Source organism: Myxocyprinus asiaticus, chromosome 2 (assembly GCF_019703515.2).
Source record: "Myxocyprinus asiaticus isolate MX2 ecotype Aquarium Trade chromosome 2, UBuf_Myxa_2, whole genome shotgun sequence".
NCBI lineage: Eukaryota > Metazoa > Chordata > Actinopteri > Cypriniformes > Catostomidae > Myxocyprinus > Myxocyprinus asiaticus.
Window position 1 is genome coordinate 31131014 of NC_059345.1, and position 26457 is coordinate 31157470.

Below are 26457 nucleotides of genomic sequence, written 5' to 3' on the forward strand. Positions count from 1 at the left end.
TTAGTGTTGAGTATTAAAAATATACTGGACAGGTAGTATTCAGACATTGTGTATCCTATTTTATTTAGTAATACACCAGTGTTAAAATGTTATCTGTAATGTAATACCATGAGCGAATGAATGTAGGAGGACGAGAGGTAAATTAAAGAGAAGCTAATAACCAGATTCAATTAGGGTTCAATTTGACATACAAATTTGTGTCTTACAGCATTTAATTGCATGGCATGCATCATAATCTTCCATACATACACAAAATCATACATGGTTTGCAACTTAGGGTAATCTTTAGGAGCTGACTGACCAATATACACCTTTTTCTGCATGTGTTGCTCTGTATGTGAAGGGAATTTAAAATGTATAAAGACAATAGTAGTAATTGATGTATATGTCTGAAATCTGACTTTATGGTTGAGCGTAAACAGAGAAGCAACCTTTTATCTTGTCACTTGTGGTTCCTCAAAATAAAAACAAGGGTGGGTCATGGGTTCACACTGCCTCCCCATTAGCTGAGAGCAGTCACATGCATGATAAAGGGGGTGGGTCTTTCATCAGAATAACGTTACATTATTGCCATGATGGATGCATCCATATTCAACCAGCTAGCCTGTTGCTTTTGGCTGTTCGCTGCCTCTTGCTTATAGCGTGTGTATGGTAACCAAGCGTGTTGACAGTGGGAGGTGACCATTGTATATCAAACTCCCAGATGTCTGTCTGTTGCATCCTGCAAACCATTGTTCTCCACCTGCTTAATGATGCATGAACTCACACTCACATATTCATTCACAAACTGTTCCTTGAACACTCAGTTAAATAATGATTCAGAGTACTGCCAAGTCTAAGGTGACCAGATTTCTGAAATGAAAAACAGGGACATTTCAAGTTCAGTGTTCAATAGGTTATTGAAATTTCATGTTACTTATTAAAAAAGGGGACAAATTGGATTTTATGTATTTTGACCATGGTGAATGTGGTAATGTGCTGAACTATGCACTGTAAGAAATTATTTAAGAAATTATTTTGGTTTAACTTAAAAAATTAAGTAACCTGGTTGCCTTAAAATTTTTAGTTCATTTAAAATAAAATTTTATAATAAAATAAAATAAAATAAATAATAATTTCAATAAAAATAAATAGTAAATAACAGTTAGTGGATTTTAATTTAATTTAATTTTTTTACATTATATCAGTGCATTACCATTGTGCCATTAGTTTACTTAATAAAAACACATAAACAAATAAGTTTATCTGGCAAAAAATATGAAGTTAACAAATCATGGAAATAATTTTTACGGTGTGGTGTATCATGCTCTATTGAATACTGTAGCCTTTGTCTCAGTGAAATTCAAACACGGAGGTAACAATGATAATTTTAGTGGTCTAATAATAATAATAATTATTATTATTATAATACTATTTTACCTAACTGTTGGTTAATCTCATTTGGACCTGTTTTTCTTAATTACCACCTTTTATTTATTTTGAAGTCTTATGCATTATGGTGCTCCTTTTCAGTTACTTGTTTCCCTGCAAGGCACAATGTAATCTATGCTGTGATGTACTGACTAACTGTACATTTTTTCATTTATTTTTCCATGTTATTAATGTCATGTTCTTCTTTTAAATTTATTTGGGTATATGTTAAAATAACAAATGAGCAAATATGTGAGAAGGCGCTTTCTATAGTCAGTGTATGATATTACTAGTGCGGGGGAGGGACAAGGGGTGGTGGGCCGATTGCACTGATATACACAACACACACTGATTAAAGATACAATTATTTATTTTATTTGTTCATCTGTGGGGATTAATTTGACTACTTTTAACCAGTATGTTATAGTTTGTGTGGGAATTCCAGCATTATTAAGGCCAAACTTTCAATACAATCCCGCGCCGAATTCAGAACCTGTTATAAAATACATAACAATATAACTTTATAACATAAACAGCTAGTATGTGCCTTACCTTGAAGTTTATAACAATGATGATAATTCTCTTCAATTGCCTGGTCCAGTTCTTAATGGCAAAACTGGCCCGACTAAGTAATCAGTGAAAGAAGACGAATGAATTGAAGCTGCTATAGCGAGCAGCTCCCTCTGTTGGTCAAAATAAAGAGCACACGGTAGGTTTCTTGCCATGTAATATGATTCACTATGTGGGCTGTTTTGAATGCTCTGGAAAAACAGGGATATTTCTGGGGACAGCTCCAGTTGGGGACAGACCACCAAAAACCTGGACTGTCCTCAGAAAACGGGGCCATCTGGTCACCCTAGCCAAGACTGACAAACACAGAGCAGAGAGTACCCCCAAAAGGCACTAGAGAGGAAATCTCACCACTGATTGACACTGATTGTTCTCTACTTCCTTGCCTTTGTCATTGCCTCAGGGACTTCTGGTCAGGGCAAATGTCTGTGTCTCTGTTTGTTTGAAATGCACATGTTTCTACTCTGTCATTGAGTTTGAAATCTTCTTTCAGCTGCTTTATGGCACTGTTTGGGACAGATTACACTGGGTTTACTGACACATGGCTGCCTCCTCCCAGCCGTACGTCTCTTGCTACTTTACCGCTCCCACTGTCACCTTGAGTGTAGCATAAGTTAAGAAGTGTTGTGTGATTGTGTGTATGCGCTGAAGTGCATAAAACACACCATTTAATACAAAAAAGTACCAAATGAAGCTAGACCTAACCTCAGAGTCCAGATATTTCAAAACCATGGTACATGTCCCACAAATAGGTATGGTGTTACTATAGTAATGGTGGTTAAAACATGGTTACTGTAGTAAAACCATGGTAAATTTTGTGTTTACTTTGGTTTAACTACAAATACCATAATTCAACTATGGTTACTGTTGTAAAATCATGGTTCATGGATAAAGCTATTGTGTGGGAACCCAAAATAATTGCAAGGGAATGCAAAAATGTATTGCAAGGGCACGCAAAACTTATGGTGAGGGAACGAAAAACACATTGTAAGGCAATGCAAATGATTGCGAGGGAATGGCAAACTTATTGTGAGGGAACAGAGAACTTATGGTGAGGGAACGCAAAGCTTATTGCAAGGAAACGCAAAACTTATTGTGAGGAAACGCAGACAATTGTGAGGGAATGCTAAGCTTGTTTTGAGGGAATGCAAACTTATTGAGAAAAAACGCAAAACTTATTGCAAGGGAAAGCAAACGATTTTGAGGAAACACAACTTATTGAGAGGGAATGCAAATGATTGCGAGGGAATGCAAAATATATTGTGAGGGAACATAAAACATTTTGTGAAGGAATGCAAAACTTAAAGCGAGGGAAAGCAAATGAATTCGAGAGAACACAAAACTTGTTGAGAGGGAACACAAAACGTATTGTGCCTCATTCAGGAAACACGAGCAGGACGATTTTTTGTGTAAATCGTTCGTAAAGCTGTTCTGACGTAAAATCTCGGATTCATGAAATGTTTTGTATTTTCAAAACGTTAGTTGGAATGAACAAAATGTACACCTGCTCCCGGCCACGTGTAAATCATGCGCAAGACATCTGAATGTGCTGTGTTCTTTCAGGCAAACTGCTATTACTACATTTTAATAGAAGTTAAATAAAACTTGTTAAAGGAAAACAATTACTATTTTTTTTTCTAAGTGTAGTTTTTCCACAACTCTGCTTATCGTTGTTCCAGCAGAATGTCTTGACATGGGGTGAAATGTTCATTGGAAAACACAGTTAGCGTTTGATTTTCTCAAAAAAATGAATGCCCTCTAATGTGACTTGTTGGAAAGTTTTTTATTTATTTATTTATTTTATTTAAAATGAGCTCTATAATTTAGGTTTCATAATTTAGTATAGGCACTGGTAAATCACGTTCAGTTGATAAACATATGGTCAATGCTAATGCTGTTAAACCCATAAATAAACACCACGGACAGGTGCATACACAATTCAATGGGGGAAAAATAAGAAAAAGCCCTGCACACTGTCGTATAGCTTACAAATAGGTAATATCATATAGCGTTTCGGTCAAAGATCTTCTTCAGGCATTCTATTCATTTCTCTGAAGATTCTTCCTGTTGCAAGTATATCACTGTCAAAAAAGTTTTCTAAAATTTTTTTTTTTTATGAAAGTTTCATGAATGAGGCCCATTGTGAGGAAACGCCATTGATTGCGAGGGAATGCAAAACTTATTATGACGGAACGGAAAACTTGTTGTGAGGGAACGTAAAACTTATTGCGAGGGAAAGCAAACAATAGTGAGAGAACGCTATGCAAGACTATTTCAGAAAATAATTTCCCTCCTTGTTCTCTAAACGGCTCCATACGTTCCAAATCTGTATTCCATTTTTTTTTCTGTGGAACAAAAATCTCATGTGAACACAGACTAGACACAGAGGGCAATATTATAAGTACATAATGATTTATCGTATGGCTTCAGAAGACAGAATATAGCTTACGAGTCCTATGGACTACTTTTATGGTCATGAAATGTTGTATGGCAAAAGCTGTTTAATGGTTCTTAAAAAATTCAACTTTTGTGTTCCATAGAAAAAAATAACAGCATACAGGTTTAGAACGACATAACAGGTGAGTAAATTATGTCCAAAATTATGTGGGTAAACTGTTTCCTTAACCATCCTATTGTCTTAGGGTAATTTTTGACCCAGGACAGATTAAGAATACATTATAAATACGCATAGTTTTTGGTACTGGAAACAAACATTGTGACTTTGTCAGGACCATCAACAAACAGAATTACAAAGAAAAATTATTTTTGTTTATAATTGTTTAAGAGAAATAACAATTAAAAACAAATAGATCCTTCCATTGTCTTAACGGGTAAATTTTGACCCCATGGGTAGAACCAGTTGTGACCTTTTACCTTCAGACTTCCTGGATGTTAAAACCTACAGCATTAAACAGATTTGTATTTTATTTTATTTATTTTTTAACATCAATGAAATAAATTTGAATTTGTTAAAATTTTGCTCTTAAAATATTTCAAATTTTCTCAAATTTAGCCCATAGCCTATATACTAATCTCTAGCTTCCCCATCTGCTCCACTGAGGACTGCATCTTTCCCACAAGTTGCATACTTTCCTCTCAAACGGGGTTTGTGCACACATGCACATGTCCACACACACACACACACACACACACACACACACACACACACACACACACACACACATATACACACACACATGTTGGTGTGGCTATCCTTATAAGGACTCTCCATAGACATAATGATTTTTATACCGTACGAACTATAGATTCTATCCCCTAACATCGTTTAGTATGTTTCAGCGATTTGAATTATGGGGACACTAGAAAAGTCCTCATAAACCACATTTACAGCATAATACCCTTGTAATTACCAGTTTGTAACCTAAAGAAATGTTCTCGTAAACCACCCAAACCCACCCACCCACACACACACACACACACACACACACACACACACACACTTTTAAATGGTAAAAGATATACTGAATATCATTTTCTCCTAAAACATTAGATGGAAGAAAGAACTATTACAGCACCTTCCTAAACCCCTGTAACACTGCAATAAACTGTTTGGCATTAGTGGACAGGAATGGATTTGTTACAATGGACATGCAAAGTGGGCCCATTTTGACAATAGAGATTAATTTGTAAAATAGACATGTACTAAAATTGTAACTTTAAAATGTACACTGTTGATTTTCTAAGCATTATAAATCAGAAGTTTTGTAATACAGCGAATATATTATAAAATGTAAAAAGTGATTGAAATAAATTTAAATTGAGACATCCTTGGCCAGTGTTTGCCAAGTATTTAAACTTTTTATTTTTTTATTTTAAAAACAAATTCTTTAAAAATTATGTTACTCCATAAATTTTCAGTATATATACTTTTTTCTCTATCATTATACACTTTGAGACCACAATAAAACAGATTTTTGTTAAGGGGGGTCTTTAGTGCTGTTGTACACTAATCAAGAATTTATGTATGGTTTTCAATTCGGGTCAAAAATGACCTGCAGGACAAAAAGAGGGTGCAGTTTCTTAAGACAGTTAGTAGGGTTAGTGTCAATGTACTTGTTAAACAAAGCTTTGCTGAAACCGTCCATCTAGAGACTGTCAGAGTCTCTCTCTCCTCTCTCTCTCTCTCTCTCTCTCTCTCTCTCTCTCTCAATTTTCAGTTTATATTTTAAAGTACTTTATTAGCATGATTGTGTTACATACAATATTGCCAAAGCATTAATACACAAAACAGATAATGACAAGACAAAAAAGAAGAATTTTTTAAAAATAATATAACAGTAACAAATAACAATAAAAATAGAATAAAATAAGGTGCCAGGTAATGAATAAAATCAAATCAAAACTATAATAACAATATACACTATACAATATAAAATAAAATAAGCATTCAACAAGACATAATGAACATAAAAAAATAATAATACTGTGAATGAAGTACATTAAGGCAGTAATTGGTTTCTGAGGGTGTGCACTTCAAAAATGTGTTTTGCTGCAACTAATAATTATAATTAATTTATAATTAATTAATTTTATAATTATATTTATTTATCACACATTTGCACATATACAGTGAAATTCTTTTTTTCACATATCCCAGCTAAGCTGGGGTTAGAGTGCAGGGTCAGCCATGATACAGCGCCCCTGGAGCAGATAGGATCAAGAGCCTTGCTCAAGGGCCCAACAGTTGCATCTTGGCTTGAACCCCTGACCTTCTGATCAGTAACCCAGAGCCTTAACCGCTTAGCCACCACTGCCCCAACTAATGCATGATTGTCCTCCCCCAGTAACACCTGCATTTGATCTGTTTCTGCTGAACTGGAAAACTGTGTCATGAGGTTTGAGAGTTTGTCAAAGTATTTCTCTTTCACCTCTGTAAATTTCTCACAATAAAGGAGAAAGTGTGTCTCTGTCTCGACCTCACCAGTGTCACAGTGAGCACAGACTCGTTCTTCCTTTGGAAGCCATCTTTGTCTGTGTCTGCCTTTTTCTATGGCCAGACTGTGATCACTGAGCCTGTATTTGGTGAGGATCCATCTTTAAAAAATCCATCTTTGTATCTCTAACAGTGTAGAGATATTCTGCCAGATTATACTTTCTGTTTAGGGCCCGATAACATTCCAGTTGCTTTGGTTTTTACTTTAATTTTCCCAATAGTCCAAATGTGAATTTTTGCTTTCGTTTATGATTTGGTTTATTCTGATTTGAGTTTCAGAGCCAGTTGACAAATGGGACTGGTTTTAGGCTTCAACTCCTGGGTTTTAAGGGCTTCATGTTGCAGTGTGTTGGGGCAGTGGCGATTTCTCAGGGCCAGCAAAGCCTTCTTTACTGGCATAACATGCCTAATAAATACATATTTTTGCTTATGTATTTTTAAATCGCTTTACACTCCTAATTCATCTACAAATGAATAGCAAAAAACAAAAAGTTCAGAATTTATTCCTCAATGCTTACAAGCAAAGTGTGACAACTGTTTCACAAATCGCATGCCCGAACCCATGCTCCTTAACTGAAGCAACGCGTGAGTCTGAGCTCCACCCCGTCAGGCCTTCAGAATTTCCACAGAATCCTTCAACACTGCAGTGAATAAGCATCTAAAGTCAGACTGTCAGATTCATCAGCCAATCAGATTGATTTATTTGTTCTTGGTGGGTGTGGTCTTTAGGATATGTCCCAGTCCATGCCTTCTAGCTGGCCTTGAGCGACACAATCACACTTTTAGTGATGTACGTAATTTGAAAGCGAAGAGTGCGAGCTCTTGCTGATGAGTTGGCTGTCATCACTGATGTTATTGCCGTTGAGAAAGAGATCATTATGGATTTAAAAACCTGAGATGTTCTGCATGATCGTGCGATTGATTAATTAAACAGGAAATGAGGGCTGATTTTCACTTCAAGCAAACTGGTAAGTGCTTTTTGCATTGTTATAGCATCAGGAGTTTTCGATGTGTAAATTAGGCTGCTGGAGCATTCAGTGTCGGATCAAGTTTTGAAAAGTAACAGTGTACCCTGACGAAACAAAATTTATTGCAAGCAAAATTTAAATCGCAAATATTATTAGAGAGCTTTTCCTTGGTATTAGACCTCCTTTGTTCTGACTTTCATGTGTGGATGTGTTTTTAAAATGTCAACTGGTATTATTAGTTGACTGCCACGTAATGGATAATAGGCATATGGTGTCTTATTCATTGTGAAACTGTGTTTTCTTCATGGCATGAATCGCACTGAAGGCCTAGACTTAAAATGCACGAGCCACCACTGGTTAGGGGAACATGAATTTTGGTGTGTCCAGAATTTGAGGGATCGTTTTTCAACATGTATAATTAGGGGATAACTGCCTAGTTCAGCCCGGCTTGCATTAGTAGGTGTTCTTCTCTGAACTCTTAGAATGTTCCTACAGAATTCTGCAAGCAGGGATTCTATGGGGTGTTTGTCCCACCTAGAGTAATCTGCTAGACAGAGTGGACCAAAAACCTCACATCCGTACAGAGCAATAGGCATAATATTACCATCAAAGATACATACCAAATTATTACAGGAATGTCTATTTGGGTAAAATTGGCCTTAATAGCTTTCTCTTTTAGTGCATTCACTGCCAGACCAAAACCCCATGAAGCACTGATTGTTAGACCGAGGTAGTCGTAGTGTATGGTGTGTTCTATTGCAGTGTTTCCCAGAGGGAATGTGTATCTGGTTTCCTGTAATCTGGCTTTTTTCTAGAAGATCTGGATTTTTTCTGGAAGATCATCTCTCTCTCTCTCTCTCTCTCTCTCTCTCTCTCTCTCCACACACACACACACGTACACACACACACACACACACACACAACATTTTTCTCTATTTTCTTTTCTCACTCTTCATTTCCTTAATTTTTTTTTTTTTTTCAAGATTTTCTTAATTTCATCATGTTGTACTCTTAACTGTACAGACACAGCACAACACTTTCCTACAAATGCGTCTCACTTTATGGCTTTTACATCTAACCTTAACTTCTTAGTCATGACTCCTTTAAGAAACCTGCCCGGAGGGAGAGATGAAAACATATACCTAAGAGTTTTTACTCCTTGCAAGCTGGCCAGGACAAGAATGACCTCTCAGATCCTTGAGTCAGATCTGCTTCCAGCCGGACTGATGCACTGGACCTTATTGACCTACAGGAAAGAAACAACATGTCATCAAGCTGAAGAGGCAATGATGAACATGCCCAAAGTGTTTAGTCGTAAAAGCAAAACTTTGAAAAGATGCCCTTGAATCCTTTGCAAAGACACTCTGTTTTCATAATGCTGTTCTGAAGGACTTTATAGTCCTTAAGTAATGTGTTCCATGGGTGCCAGCTTACAGTCAGTCAGAGGCCTTGAGGCTCAGTGGACAATTAAGATGAAAGCTCTACTTAAAATAATAGTTTACCCAAAATGAAAATTCTGTCATCATTTACTTACCCCTGTGTTCTTCCAAACCTGTATGCCTTTCTTTTTTCCATTGAATGCAAAAGGAGAATGATAAAGAATGTAACATCTACTGTATTCCATATAATGAAAGTGAATTAATATTCGGGCTGTCAAGCTCCAAAATGACTAATGAGTACCATAAAAATACCATAAACTGCTTTGTAGACTGAATAACTTGTGTTTTATATTCCAAGTCTTCATATTCGGACATCGAATGATAGCTTTGTATGAGGAACAGACCAAATATTTTCTATGCAAAAGCCTTTGAAGATCTTGGCCCCCACTATTCGCATCCATTCAAAAATGGCACATTTAGATTTTGTCAGTGACATCATGACATCAATGCAACATGATCGAACGTCATTGATCTGGAAAGTTTGAATATGCAGAAGTGCAAGTGAGATATAAGAGCTACAGTGGAGGGGAAGATTGTAAGTGAATGATGACTTAGATTCCAGTCTGTTCCTCACACAAAATAAGTAAATGATGACAGAATTTTAAGTTTGGGTGAACTATTTAAAGTTTTCATGTAACTGACTTGCTGATCATATGTTTCAGCAAAAGATGTTTTTTTTTTCTTGCTTCCAGAAATGCCTTTCAACCAAAACTGATTTAAAGACATTAAACACACAATTATGTACCTCAAAATAATGTCTATGTTTTTTGTCTTCCTGCCATTTAATACGAAATTCTCACTGCACATATGGACTTGAGCTAGGCTTAGGCTTTGCTCTGCATGCGGGTGCCAGGTTGTGATTGCGTACTGCCCTTGCCCTTGAGTGGATGGTGGGAAACACTAAGCATGGACCTGTGACTGTTGTACTGTCATGTTTGATACACGTCTATATCCCTAATCTGTCTCTCCATCTGTCGAAGCTGTCTGACCCACCTAATCAGTGTGTTGCTTCCTTTTCTGCTCCTGGTCATCTCATGTCTAAAGTCGAGCATTTGATTGTTTAAAGTTATCCTATCAATGTGACACTACACACAAACACACAATCCGCCCCACACAGATTTTCATAAAGTTTTACAATGTCCCTTGCTTTGTACTGTTGTGAATTTGCATAATGACACCATCATCTTGGGTAAGCCAACCCAGGGAGTCAAAGAAGGGTGAAAGACATTATGTCCTGTTTGCCCAAGCCAAGAAGCCTGTGTAATGTTAATTGTATTCAGAGATTAGTGTTGCAGATTAACCTCTGAATGCCAGGGTAAAGAAGAGGACTGTGCACCATTACAGAAGAGCTACACTTGCCAAGTACTTTGTCTGTCTCCCAACTGCCTTTGCTTCTGTGTTTACAACATAAAGAATTCTGTGTTTAACATCCTCTGCTTGAGATTAAGCTTCTCTTGAAATCAGTAAAGAAGGGTCATCTAAAATTGAGGTGTCAAATTTTAAGAATTTGGATGCATTTGCAGATTCGGTTTGACCGTTGATGTCTTTGATAAATTGCTCTTGATTGCTCTGCAGATTGCTGCCAGCTCTTTGTGCCAGAAATGGCTATAGAATGCAATGTCACATGAGACTGTTTGGAAACACCTTGTTAGTGAGCCCTTTAATGCAGGGCCATTGCTTAAAATCATGGGGACCATGACTAAATGTTTATTGGTGGGCCCCTATGCCTAATTAGTAGATGAGGATAGTCTCATAGAATGAACATAAATATAACTAAATTTTGCAAACTGACTTTTACATGCTGCATTTCACATTTGACTACAGTTTCCTGGTGAAATTAACACAACAGTTGTGTGTTTTATTGACTTGCACACAAATCACGACTACAATGGCTGATTATGACTTTATAAACACTTATTTTTCACACTATTACTCACACACTGCTATGTTATGATATCGAAACACTTTTACTCTAACGCATCATTCAAAAAACTATATATTTTAACCTGTGGCGTAACTAAGATCTTATGGGCCCCAGTGCAAAGAATCTGTCAGGCCCCCTCCTCAGTCATTTTTCATCGCCCTTCAGGCCCACTGTTGTTTTAATGGTTCCTTTTGGTCAACCGTCGCGGGCACCCTCTCACCCCATGTCCTAAGGCGGCTGCCCACCCTGCCCTCCCTGTAGTTACGGCCCTGATTTTAACACATGTACTGTATTACAGACTCACCTACATCTGCACTCTAATTCCAATGTGATCAGTTTCTGTGGTAGCTCACCTCATAGAGGTTTGTTTGGACACTCATAGTTTGGACACTATCGGTTAGGTTTAGGCGTTGGTTAAGGGTAAGGATGCCTGTTTTGTGTCTACCTCTCATTTCATTTTAGATCACTACTGGTTAGTTTTAGGTTAAAGTTTGAAGTTAGGGAGGTATGTTTTACTCATTAAAACCTCCATCTAATTTTCACCTTAAAAACCTAGTCTGTTTATGATACCATTTCACTCACTTTTGGCACCCCCGCTGGACATTTCACTGGGAAACTGCTGGCAAACATGTAATATGGCACGTAATTTCGTTTTGGAAATATGTTGCCATAGTCACGTAAGTTTCATGAGACCAGGCTAGTTTTTACGTGTGCCGTTGTGTCTTGTGTGAGTTTGTACAATTTTGTAAAATAAATAATTTTGTAAAATAACTTATTGTTTTAACATTTACTGTATATTACAGTATTTGCATTGATACTGTTGTGTTTTTTGCACCTTTTAGTTATATGTATGTCTTATGTGGTGTTAGCTTAGAGTGGCTCTCTATTCATAAATATGTGATTGCTGAGTGTCACTGTCATTTTAGTTTGTGTGTTGGATGTTAAAGACCCCATATGCCTGATTCTCATTTGCAAGATGTAGTCTGGCAAAAAGCCCAAAACTGTACGTGTAGCGTTGCCTCAACATAATTAAAATGATGACTTTTGAAACATTTTTATCTTGTAGATATGATCAAATGAATTTAAGTTAATGCAACAAGACTAGCTCAAATCCATTCAAACAGTTTTTGTTTGAAAAAAAATTGCATGGAGGTTTTCCCCAATTTTATTTAGTATTTTTTTACATTTGTATTTTTTGAGTGAAGGGATAACACATTACAAGTATTATATACAAAAAGTACCAAAGTAGACCAATATAAAAGCAGAAGAAAAATTGTTAGGTATTTTGTTCTATTTTTTTTATTTAGTTTTGTAAGTGCAGTGACACCTAGTGGCGTGGGTGCAGCATCATTCAAAATCAATAGTTTTCAGTCACAGATGCCATTGTAGCAATTAACTATTCACAGTCAGCCATGATTCATTTAATCCAAGAGTGAAAATGTCCAATTAAAGGATGGTTACTGAGATTAAACAATTAATATTTGACTGGTCATGTGATCTCAACATGGCAGCCCCCATGAGTAAAATTATGAGACACTGTTTTTGAGGTGCTGTGACAGTTTATCAGTAAAGAAACTCACGAAGTCATTATTATTGTGCTGCGACGAGGCTTTATTCCTAACCAATGTAGCCACAGTACTGATTAAACATCTAGGATTTTTGTGGTTATTTTGAGCTTCTACTGCCTGTCTGTAGCTACAGACACTATCCTTCCATGCACCGCAAAATGCCTCTAATTTTGTGTTCTTCCACTTGCGCGCTCCATTTTCCGAGCTGCTCTCTTGAGAGCATGAGTGTGATTATTGTACCATGTTGCTGGGCTTTTTTCTTGAATTTTCTTTAATCAAAGAGGGGCGACACTATCAAGAGTGCTAGAGAAGACTGTATTTATATTTTCTGTTATTACATGAAGTTCTTCTAGATCTTTTGGCTTACTGAGTATGTGAGAAAGTTCTGGAAGATTATTAGTGAATCTATCTTTAGTGGTCGAAAGAATAGTTCTACCTGAACGATAGCGTGGTGTAGATTGAGTGACATTAGCTGATCACAGCAAACAAGATACGAGGTAATAATCTGAGATGTCATTGCTCTGCGGTAGAATTTCTATAGTATCAACTAGTGCCCGACTATCGGTCGGCTGATATTATCGGCCAATATTAGCCTTTCACCGATATATCGTATCGGCGTATATGTTTACCGATATGCGCTGATATGAAAACTTTTTTCAGAACATATAGTGCTGAAAACAATGCTTTAGAATTGGTGTCATAGCGTAGTTTTTCCAGCAGAGCGCGCTCCGACTCCATTGTTTACAGAGCTGACTCTGAGCTGATGGTGGCTCTGCAGACGGGGCGGAGTTAAGCTGTGTGTCTTCATGGTAAGTTGCTAACTAGTTTGTGAAATGCATATTGGAAAGTTAATAAAAAATGACCCCATCATTTTTCCTTTTCAGTATTACTAATATAACGTTAACCCTGACCCTGACAACCATGTCACTCATGTTTATCTTTGCTATTGTTTATGTTAGCCAGCTGTAGTTTGTCAGTGCAGTAAGTAATGTAGCAGATTGAAAGGTAAACATCAGAGCATCTTTTTGCAGCTCATCAGACAACAGTGTGGTGGTGGATTGTGTCTGTTGAGTGTTGATTTCACGCTATGTTATTACCTAGTTGGTGAGACACAATGCTGGAAAGTAAAATAAACAAGGTCCGTCTTTTACTCTCCGTGACAACGAGCTTATAGCTAACTAGATAATCACGTAGCTACTTTCATTGTTGTCACCTGAGTGGAAGCTAATGAGTAAACATGTATTCACCAAACTGTTTTGTTCAGGATTCACAGTTTGGTACCCCCTTCAACTGAACAATTCCAGTCATTGCATTTACAAAATGTAATATTTAAAAGTCTGATTTTCCGGCGTTGAAAGTTTCCCCTGAACTTGTATTGCAGAATACAGTGTAACACCGCTGCCGCTGTTTTATCATTTGACTCGGCAGTAGTCTAATTCTTAATTAGATTTGGTGAGGGGTTTTGTGTTTGGTAGTTCAGGGAACAGACACAGTCTCTATGATATCTAGCTGATACAGATTCTATATGTTGTAGTTTATGTGACCTGTGTGATGTCTCAAGGCAGCTAGCAGACATTTGGATTAACCAATTTGTCTGCTTCCTGACCTGGGCCCCAATTAGTCAAATACTATCACTATTAAGACTGTGAGCCAAATTACTAGAGAGGACAGCGGCACCTTCCCTGGAGGGATGGAGTCCGTCTCTCTTTTGCAGGTCAGGTCTACCCCAAAAACTCTTCCAATTGTCTACACAATTGTCTATGCTATTCTCCGGACACCACTCAGACATCCAGCCGTTCAGTGACACTAATCTACTATAAACCTCATCAACACGACGAGCAGGGAGGGGGCCAAAGCATATTACAGTGTCTGACATAGTTTTTGCAAGTCATTGAGGGGATGAGGGGACCCTCTCTATGTAGAATAAAACAGCTTTTACAAGGTAACTGATATGACTGGATTCTGCTCATGATTTTATATATGTTTCAATATTTCAATTCATTTCTTTAGGAGTAAAACCTTTTTAATTATGAAAAAAAATACCCGCACCTTTAAGTAAGGGTAGTTAGTAGTCAAATACTATTTACATCATGAGGTTGAAAACTTGTAAAATACTCAGCACTTTTTGATCATTAATAGAATCTTTGTTGTTATGTCAGGCAACAATTTAACAGTGGACCTGAAACTGGACTCAGGAAAAGCATGTCCCTCAGAACTAGTCTCACTTGTCTGCTTTCATCTGAGAAAGACTCAATGACTGCACGCATCCTCAGGACAATCTCTTCCCTTAGTCATTCAATTTAGCCCTAAAACTTTCCCAGTGTACAATCAGCACAAACCCAAACGGTGTCCTGTTCTCACTCATATCAGGTGCTGTGTACATGGTGTGCTGCGCTGATACAAATATATCAGCACTCCTTGCCCACACCTTGGCATCCAATTGAATGAATATATCCTAACAAGGTAGTGTCACAGTCACTGAACTGAGTAATGGATCTACATCAGTGCAAGGTCTCTGCTCTTCCGTCCATACAATGTCATGCAGCGTGGCCTTGCTGTGCTGCTGCTGCAGAGGCTATCTGTTTACACTGAACCCTCTCACAAGCACATCACCTCTGCTGGAGCATGCCCAGATTGACATGAGGTATCGCATATCCTGTGCAGTGGGCTGTTTTAACATACTTCATGAATGTGATTCCTTATCAATATATTGACACTGGTGATGAGGCAGTCAGGCTCAGTTTCACCACATAACATATAAGCATCATGTGTTGACTCATGTCAGAAATAATTTTTTTATGCAGCATCTTAGCTGAACTTTTGATTAACTATATTACTATATTTAATATGATCATGTGTACAGTGGCCCCCAAAAAGTATTTGGACTATTTTGGACACTTAAAGGGAAAGTTCACCCAAAATTTAAAAAAAATGTTATCCATTTGCTCAGCCACAAGTTTTTCCAAACCTGTATTACTGTATTTTTATGTGGAACACAAAAGGAGATGTTAAGTAGAATGTTAGGGAGCGACATCCTCAGTCACCATTCACTTTTATTGCATAGAAAAAAGATGCAGTGAAAGTGAATAGTGTTATGTGCTGTCTCTGACATTGTGTTCCACGGAAGAAAGAAAGTCACACAGCAGAATAAATGATGACAAAATAAACATTTTTGAGTGAACTATCCCTTTAATTAACACATAGAATATCTGAATAGCAGTACATTGGATTAAAAAAAAAAAAAAAAAAAAAATCAAATCAGGTATTTGAAAACAAAATATATTTATTATACATTTATTTTTCCTAGACATTTTTTTTAATTATCTTTAACCAACTAGGTCACACAGCTCCCAAGGTAATTTGAAGTGGCCCTCAAGTTCACAGAGGTGTCCTAGCAGAGCGTCCACAGTTGTAGTTCACCACTTTAACTATGGACATCTTCCACAAAGTCTGACAAAAAGAAAGTGTCCAAGTACTTTTTGTCTTAATTTTGAACATATCATTTGTCTTAACATTAACATCAAAAATATTTTTGTGAAATGTTTTGCTTGCAAAATTATATTGTGCTATAATTTATTTATTTATTTATTATCCCCTTTTCTCCCAATTTGGAATGCCCAATTTCCACTACTTAGTAGGTGCCCGTGGTGGCGCGGTTACTCACCTCAATCTGGGTGGTGGAGGACAAGTCTCAGTTTCCTCCGCTTCTGAGACTGCCAATCTATGCATCTTATCACATGGCTCGTTGTGCATGACACCGTGGAGACTCTGCATGTGGAGGCTCATGATACTTTCTGCAATCCATGCACACTTACCACATGCCCCATTGAGAGTGAGAACCACTAATTGTGACCATGAGGAGGTTACCCCATTTGACTCTACCCTCCTTAGCAACCAGGCCAATTTGGTTGCTAAGGAGACCAGGCTGGAGTCACTCAGCACACACTGGATTCGAACTCGTGACTCCAGGGGTGATAGTCAGTGTCAATACTTGCTGAGCTACCCAGGCCCCTGTGCTGTAATTCTTTAAAATATATTCCACTGTTTTGATATTGTGTTATATAATACAAACATTCTTACCATTTTAATTGTATTGTGGCTTAAGTGTCAAACACTTGTCCACTGTATCCAGTGTTTAAATATGTGTGTGTGTAGTTTATTTTCAGTCTTAGGTACTGTAATTAGTGCTTGCTGGAACTCCCAGTGCTGGTGACCTCTTCAAACTCTCACACTGGGCTGGCGAAATGGCTATTTCTAGGCAAACCCTCATGTAACATTCATGAAACTCACCTTTTAAAGGAGTCACAACTCAGTGTTTTTCCTTTTGAAGGAAATGCTCTGTTTGTCATGAAGTTGAGAAGGGTGGATAAACAGAGCAGTCTGCTTAATATTTTAGTGCATAACTCTTAGGGGCCAAGAAAAGGACTCCACTTTGTAATATTCTACTTTGTCAGCCTTCCTCCCAAAGGCCTTAAACTGGCTCAGCTTAGACATTTTTCACTTTGCAAAGTCATGCTGGAGCCCCAAAGAGAGTGATAGATGCTCAGTATTTTATTTTGTATTTTTACCCAATTTTGCCCCTTTTTGGGGACTTGGTCTTACCTTGCACCTTTGTTCTACTTCTAACTTTTGAACCCAAGACCAGAAAAAAAGTACTTCTTTTTCTGCTTTTGCTCCTCATCCTCGACTCGATTGAACGAGTTATTTTCAATTTCTGCATTTTTTATTGTTGTACAGTCAAGTAAACAGTGCCAATGCCAAACAAGAAACGAGGCTGTATCTTCTCAACACTTTGTCACTTACTACAGTGTTGGTGATGCTTGACTCCATAATTGCTGCTTGCAGCTAGTGTGAGAGGCAGTTTGATTTGATTGGTTTAATTGTTATAGATCTGAGTGCAATTATTGTTTTTATGAAGGCTTTTCATGCTTGTGAACAGGTAAGTCCATTCTGAAATGTACAGAAACTAACAATTAACAATTTTATTTGTATTAAGTAACATTAACAGAGACTGATATATGCTGTAAAAAATATATTGTTTACTGTTAGATCATGATACCTAATGCATTAACTAATGTTAACGAATGGAACCTTATTGTAAAGTGTTACCCATTTTTCCACTCTAGTACACAAGAAGGCATTGTAAACTTCTGGTTAGTACAGTGTGTGAATGAATACCTTTAACAGAAAGACAGAAAAAGTGTTTGTGTGTGTGTGTGTGTGTGTGTGTGTGTGTGTGTGTGTGTGTGTGTGTGTGTGTTTGTGTGTGTGAGGGAGAGTGAGAGTTTGATGGCAACAGAAGCTAGTCCATATTGAATGCAGTGCTCTTGGGTTTAGTTCAAATCCTCTAGGGATCGTGGGCAGTGTGGAGGTCACAGGAGAGAAGCTCAGCTCTGCTGCTTTGCCTGCCAATCAGAGGGATTCACAGCAGCAAATGGGTTCCAATGCTCTCACTTTGGCCAGACTGTCCTCTGCTTTGGGGAATTGTTAAGCACGCTCTGCCAGGGAGCGAGAGAGCACGTGTATCAGTCAGACCACCAGTTAAAAAGGAGAGGAAGCGGACAGCCAGGCTACTATCACCCAGCCTGCTCATCTTTTAGAAAAGATAATTCTTGAAAATTCACATTTGCAGTTACTTGTTTTATAGGAGAAAATGTCACATTTTTGTCATTTTGGCACCTATTAGATCACTATGTCAGTGTGCAGAATCCTTAAAGGATGGCCAACTATTCTCACAAATGCTAAAAGGGAATGTTTCTATGCCACTTTTTTCTGCGCTAAATACAGTACTAGTGAGAGGCCGATGTATCAGCTAGGCAGATAAATCTGCTGAAATTTGCCTGTTTTGGGATTATCAGCATTGGCCGGTAACTGCGCTTAACAAGTGGTTATTGTGGTTATTCTGCCATGTGTTAGTTCCCAAATCTACCAACAGTCAATTAGGTTGTACAGTTTTTCTGTTTTAGTTAATTTGGTAAATATTTTGTAAAATAAGTGTTCATGTTCAATTCCGCAGTTTTGCATACATCATATCATCTATCATTAAATTGTAGCATGTCTAAATAGGCCATCAGCCATTAAAAACCTACATCAATCAAAATTATTCCTGGCAAAAGTAAGACTTAAGCAAATGGTTTAATTAGATTTATTTAAAAATGCTTAACTTTACTAAATATAAAATTAGTTTGGTTGATGCCAAAGCAATGGTAGTTACTTAACCATTTATCAAACTGCACTCACTGAGCTATTCTATTCTGCTCACTACAATTGTACAGAGTGGTTATCTGAGTTACAGTAGCCTTTCAGCTCGAACCAGTCCGACCATTCTCCATTGACCTCTCTCATCAACAAGGCGTTTCTTTCTGCAGAACTGCTGCTCACTGGATGCTTTCTGAGTAAACTCTAGAAACTGTTGTGTGTGAAAATCCCAGGAGATCAGCAGTTGCAGAAATACTCAAACCAGCCCATCTGGCTCCAGCAATCATGCCACAGTCAAAATCACTGAGATAACATTTTTTCCCCATTCTGATGGTTTATGTGAACATTAACTGAAGCTCCTGATCTGTATCTGCATGATTTTATGTATTGTACTGCTGCCACATGATTGGCTGATTAGATAATCACATGAAGATGTGGTGTAGGTGTACAGGTGTTCCTAATAAAGTGCTCAGTGAGTGTATATTGTTTAAAACATGAATTTTGTATTAAAAGTTCATACTCATCAATTTTAATTCGTTTTTATTTATTCTGAATTCATAACATGTACACACTGAAAGATTATTCAGTTACATTTAATGAAATATTGTCATACAATTGAAATGCGTAAATCTGAAAAAGAGTGTAAATACTGCTTATGCCATTTTTACCCTGATAAGACAGTCTGTTGATGATATTGTAATGATATGACTAAGCTAAAAGATTATGGCCCCATACTGTCTGGACTGAGTTTTAAATCAGTACCACCATAATTATCTTATTTTATGACAGAATGATTAGTATGTCATTCAAAAAAAAAAGTATGTCAGTTTATTCACCATTCAGATGCTCACAAATAAAAAAATATGTATATTTTCAAGTAAATATTTGTTTTTATTCTTCAGCAGGCCACCCACAGACACCTGAACAATATGAATCCTCAAAGTGGTGTGATGTTTTGCTTTGTATTATGTGTAGCAGTTTGAAAGGTTTGTTAATGGGATTCTCTTGTGTACATGGTGGGTACGCACTTCAAACTCTTGTCTCTTCAGTTTGACATGAGCCAGCATCAGGAAAATCGAACTGGAAGGTGATATTAATTCCTAAAGGCCACAGGGGTTACATAAATCACTCAATGACAGGGCTAAAACAAATCTGTCTCTGGGTTTTCCCTCAAGATCGCCCACTTAAATTGCTCTGTGAATTTTGGCCCAAACTTAGAAAAGACTTGGAGAGAGCTGGTGAGCATAATCTAAAGGGAAAGAGGAAGATGTTGAGAGATGGTGAGAAGAGCTCAGAGACAGAGAGAGAGAGAAAAAAAGAATGCAACAGTGGTACAGACAGGAAAAAAGAAGGGAAGTAAAAGGGGTGAAAGTAAAACACTTAGACAGTGTACATGAGAGCATCTTTCATTTAGGATATGGATTTCTTATCTTAAGTGATGGTCCCTGGGTGGCCACATGAAACTAAGCCTAACCATGCCTAAGTTCTTCAAATTTCACCTCAACACAACTGAGTGGAATTTAAAAGGAGACAAAAATGATAGAGAAGGGAACACAAGAGATGTATACCTTGCCATACTTTATTATCAAAACCATCATTTTTCTGATAGGTTATTGTAGTGATATATGTGTTTATGTGTGTGTTTGAATGTCTAAATGTGAGACTACATCTTCCTCAAGAAGAAGAAAATGTACTGTAGGTGGTGCTTGCCCATGCAAATGTTGAAGCCACTAGGGTGGTTGCCAAGGTTGCTATTCAGATGCTAAGGTGTTCAGAGTAGTCGCTAGGCTTTGCTAAGTAGTTGCTAGGAGGTTCTGGGTGGTTGCGAATTGACTTAAGAGTTCACTGCAAATCTCTATGATATTCTGGTCTCTAGGCATGGCTCGGGCCCCCCTTAAAAGTATTGTATTACCTCTCCTATATAAGCTGCAAGTATTTGAGGCATCATTTATGTCACAAATGGTGCTGGATGACTTGCGCACCGAAAACGAATAGGTCTGTCTAAATCCTTTACCCTAAGTATGAGCAAAAGTAATAATGATGCTGGACTTGGCAAGCACCACTAATTTGGAGACAGTGATTTTTATGAAGATGTTAAAGCTATAATGGGCAGTATATCCAGAGGGTTTAATTGCTTCTTTCACTAATTCACACTAGCAACCACCTTCTGTGAGAGAAGAAAGATCCATATGGTTGTGAGTGCGTAAAAACGTTTCTCAAACCCTTGATGCATGCATATTAGGCAGAGAATAATCTAAAAATATAGTTATGTATGTAAAAAAAAAATCTTTAACCACTAAATCTAGTGCTTATGTTACATAAGAGTCTTTTATGATACTGCTTTCTCTAAGTTGGGTCAGTTAGGGTAATCAGGCAGTTTGGGGAGTGTTGGACACCTAAGCTCTGATGTAATGATGTAAATTGCAATTACTGTAAAGTCGAAAGTGCGAAAGATGTCCCAAACGACACTAATTCACCCTATGATAACCTATGAATTCATTGCCAATTAAGAAAAGTAAGAGATACCATTTCTTGCCTATAAAATGACAATGATTCTTTTAACTTGCAGTTAATATGTAGGTAGCAGCTGGTCTGATTGATCATTAAATATCACAGCATGCTGAATGATTATGTGCTAATGTCTTTCCACTCCAGGGTGCCACCTGGTTCAGATGTCCCCACTGCCTCTGCTGCGATGCCACCTGCTGCGGCTGTGAGTCAGGGCAAACCATCACTGCGCAGGATCAAGGGTCGCATCCACAGGAGCAAGAGTCTAGACAGCATGGACCTACTGGACTGCAATGTGAGTCAATACAGTGACCCATTGATGATAACATTGAGTGTTCTCCAGTCTGCTGTGTGCGCTATATGTGCAGGTGTATGATGTCTGTATTTATGTGCTGTTTGCATGTCATTTTCTGGATAGGGGAGACATGTTTCAAGCTGTGTGATTTTGAGCAGTTTTGAAATGTCCTTGGATCACAATTGAGGGATAAATGTTTTTTTTATTATTATTATTAATTTATTTTATGTGTTATCAACCAGATAAAATCTGCTTCCTGTATGCTGTAGTCATCTGCAATCATGAATCCCTGTGTCAGCATCACTGGAAGGCCAGATTTGTCAGATAACACTGCATGTCCTCTAAAAATCATGATAAAGTGACAGTTAGCATCAACATGAAACACAACCAAGTTTGCATCTGTAATTTGATGTGTTTTCCAGTTAAAAATATAGCGCAGGAATATTTTTGGCGGAGGCAAATAGCGATAGATGCTATTTAGACTAAGTGTAAATAGTGCAAATAGCGATAGATGCTATTTAGACTAAGTGTAAATAGTGCAAATAGCGATGGATGCTATTTAGACTAAGTGTAAATAGTGCAAATAGCGATAGATGCTATTTAGACTAAGATTAAATAGTGCAAATAGCGATAGATGCTATTTAGACTAAGTGTAAATAGTGCAAATAGCGATGGATGCTATTTAGACTAAGTGTAAATAGTGCGAATAGCGATGGATGCTATTTAGACTGTGTAAATAGTGCAAATAGCGATAGATGCTATTTAGACTAAGATTAAATAGTGCAAATAGTGATAGACACTATTTAGACTAAGTCTAAATAGTGCAAATAGTGATGGATGCTATTTAGACTGTGTAAATAGTGCGAATAGCGATGGATGCTATTTAGACTGTAAATAGTGCAAATAGCGATAGATGCTATTTAGACTAAGATTCAATAGTGCAAATAGTGATAGACGCTATTTAGACTAAGTGTAAATAGTACAAATAGCGATAGATGCTATTTAAACTAAGTGTAAATAGTGCAAATAGCAATAGATGCTATTTAGACTAAGTGTAAATAGTGCAAATAGATAGATGCTATTTAGGCTAAGTGTAAATAGTGCAAATAGCAATAGATGCTATTTAGACTAAGTGTAAATGGTGCAAATAGATAGATGCTATTTAGAATAAGTGTAAATAGTGCAAACAGATAGATGCTATTTAGACTAAGTGTAAATAGTGCAAATAGCGATAGATGCTATTTAGACTAAGTGTAAATAGTACAAATAGCGATAGATGCTATTTAGACTAAGTGTAAATGGTGCAAATAGCAATAGATGCTATTTAGACTAAGTGTAAATAGTGCAAATAGCGATAGATACTATTTAGACTAAGTGTAAATAGTGCAAATAGCGATAGATACTATTTAGACTAAGTGTAAATAGTGCAAATAGCAATAGATGCTATTTAGACTAAGTGTAAGTAGCGACCAAAAGCATCTTCTTTGCACTGCGGTTTGTTTATTGTGTTTATTTAGAGCCCCACAGACACCCTATAACAACTCCTACCCCTAAACCTAACCCTAACCTTACCTTACAAAAATTTCCCATGGTTTTACTAAGTAAACATAGTATCACAATGGTATTTTGTAATAAAATCATAGTAACCACAAAATATATATTTTTTTTACTATATTAACACCATTATACTGTAGTAACACCATGGTTAATTGCATTAAAACTATTGCTTCTGCCAAAAAACATGGTTACTACAATATTACTATAGTAAAACCAAATCACTGCGAAATAATTAACCTTATAATAATTTGTATTTATTATTATACGTAGTATTAAAGGAATTATTAAAAGTTCAAACAGGAAACAGGATGGGAAAAAGTGGGACAAAATGGGAAGTTAAACTCAATCAACAGCACATGTGGCATTTTGTTGATTATCACAAAAATAATTTAAACGTATCCCTCCTTTTCTTTAAAAAAAAGAAGCAAATATCAAGGTTAAAACTTTTGGAGGGTTTTAGGGTTTATGGTGTTATGTCATAATGGCAATAATTTCTAAAATTGGATATAACTTTACACAGAAAAGATTAGTAAGCTATTTTATCACACTAAAATCATGTTAATACACATATTGTTTATGTCTTGTGGCTATACTTTTGAAACAGTAGGTATTTAAACACTTACAGATTGGCCCCATTCACTTCCATTGTACCTCACTGTAACCCAGAGTTTGTTTTGGCCTTTTTTTGCTTTATTAGACAGATTACAGCAGAGAGGTGACAGGAAACAATAGGGGAGAAGAGAGTGGAATCAGACCTCACAAGCTGGGGATTGAACTCGGGTCACCCACGATGCATCCACATCACGTCATGAGTGCAATCTGCTAGGCTACGGCTCTGACAAGTTTTTCTTTTTTTAAAGAAAAGTAGTAACAAGTCGAAATGACTTTTTGTGATAATCAACATTATGCCACAAATGCTGTTGATTGAGCTTAACTTGTATGGAACCTGGAATATTCCTTTAAAATAATGCGTACAAATGTGAAAAGAACAAAATGAGCTGTTTCTGTGCCCCAAGGTGTAGATAAATATAGATGCAGATGGAAATTGTTTCTTCTCTCCTTATTCCTGAGATTTACTATGATCTCACGAGATTCTATTTTTAATAATTTTGTGATTTTGCATTGTATCAAAACAAGCTATTTTTACTGAAAGTGCAACACAGCTTCTCATCGTTCTATAATTTATGGCTATGTGTCCAAATTAAATGGAGCACCAGGGAAAATGGCTTCTGGACATAAATGTACTGACCTCACCACCATTAACAGGCCACCACCTCACTGACTTGTACTAGTCCATCAGGTCAGCAGCATAGCATCAAAGAAGATCTCACAGATAGTACACAGTTTTTATGGTAATCAGCCTCAGACCATCACTGTGTTCACAGCAATCAGTAATGATTAGTCTATTTATCTTAAGACCTTCCTATTGATCCAAGTGTTCATGAGTTCCTGTTTGGGCAACAATAGACACTTCATTTGAGTGGAGTTCATTTGTAGTTGTGCATTGCACAGCTAAACAACATTTACATAAATATATTCAGTAAACGATTATTGTAAATTTTTCTCTTTCTTTGTCTTCTTTTCCTTGTTACATACTGGAGACATTATCATGATGTTGTGTGGTATACAGAAAGTAAGACTAATAGTCCTGAGGAGCCAGAGCTTCACATTAGGCTAGTTTAACTTTATTAGGCAGGAAAAAAAAAAAAAAGGCTTAGTACAGATTTTCTTTTACATGTTTAAGCCCTGAAGCACAGGCTGACAGACAGCAGCGCAATAGGTGGCATGTCCTTATTCATATTCTCCTCTGCCAGATGATATGAGATTACCTCTGTGATCATGTGATCTGCAAAGCAAAAGTGTGAGTCACGTTAGCATGTGCAGAGCTCACTGACGTCAGAGATGTGCTGCTATTAAGGACCAGAGGCATATGTGTGTGGGGGGGTGTGCGTGTTTGTTTGTGTATCTCTATTCTCATCCAAGTCTGTGTCTGTGAACATGCTGTATTTGTATGTGCATGTGGTTTGTATGTGTGAGATCTGACACCATTAACGTATGATCTAATCAAGCTGCCAGTAAAGTCTCATACATATGAGGAGGCCCAGACAGAATCTGCAGACTCTTTCTACATTTTCTGCACAGGCTTTACGAGAAATTCTGTGGAATTCTGTGGAATGGATTTAAACATGGTTAAAAGTGTTAAACGGAGCGGAGGGGTACTACACTCTATTTGGTAGCTGAAAGCATAATCAAATTAATCAAAATATTTAAGAAACGAGTAATTAAAGGGCAGGAGATGTGTAGAGGGTTTTTAAAAATGGCTGTTCAAATTCTATAGAAAGATTCCATGTTGACAACACGATCTTGCTGAAATCTGAGTGTTAGTTCCAAATGTTTTTCCACCCAAATCTGGACCCAATATGCTGGATTCCAGACAGGTGGCATCACAACCATGTGGCAAATGTTCAGGTAGAAGTGAACATTTGAAATTACATGCAGATAGCACGAACCAATCAGCTGTGAGCTCGAGTATACTTCAGCAATGGTTAAATGGGTGAATAACGTGCATCCTACTTTATTTTTTACAGAAATCCACTAGTATGAACATTTACTTATTATATAATTATTGTTGTAATGTTTTTGCTGATAAACCTGAAAATAAATGACTAAGTTCAGACATGAAACTCTACATGGTGCAAGCTGAAATGTTCTTTGAACTTGTTATCTGTTAGCCAATCAGCTCGCTCACATGTGATATGTTAAGCCAATCGGCACACACAGTGTAAGCTGATTTTTTCTTACTTTGAAATCTAAATGGGTAGCCAATCAACTTGCATACTCTCTATTTGCCTAACATTCAGTTCAGTCAGGTCCACTTCATCAATGGTTTATTGATACATAGCAACAGTTATGTTTGGCGGTATAATCTGTTCTGGGCAAAACTCCCCGCGCCTTCCAAGCGGCCGTGCCTGGACAAGGCAGGGGGAGCAGCAATTTCTTTTAATATATCCCCAGGGGTAACAGAACAGTTATGCAGACACAATGTTGGCACACAAATAGTATAAA

General features: G+C 37.2%; 1 protein-coding gene across 9 annotated transcripts in view; it reads left to right on the top strand.

The window, feature by feature from the left end:
* Positions 1–26457, top strand: part of tjp1a (tight junction protein 1a) — a 183451-nt gene that overhangs the window by 1328 nt on the left and 155666 nt on the right. For all 9 annotated transcript variants that reach the window (XM_051723556.1, XM_051723563.1, XM_051723507.1 and 6 more), the window contains exon 2: positions 21687–21834. In XM_051723556.1, coding sequence (XP_051579516.1) covers positions 21687–21834 — 148 coding nt within the window. The remainder of the gene's footprint in view (positions 1–21686; positions 21835–26457) is intronic.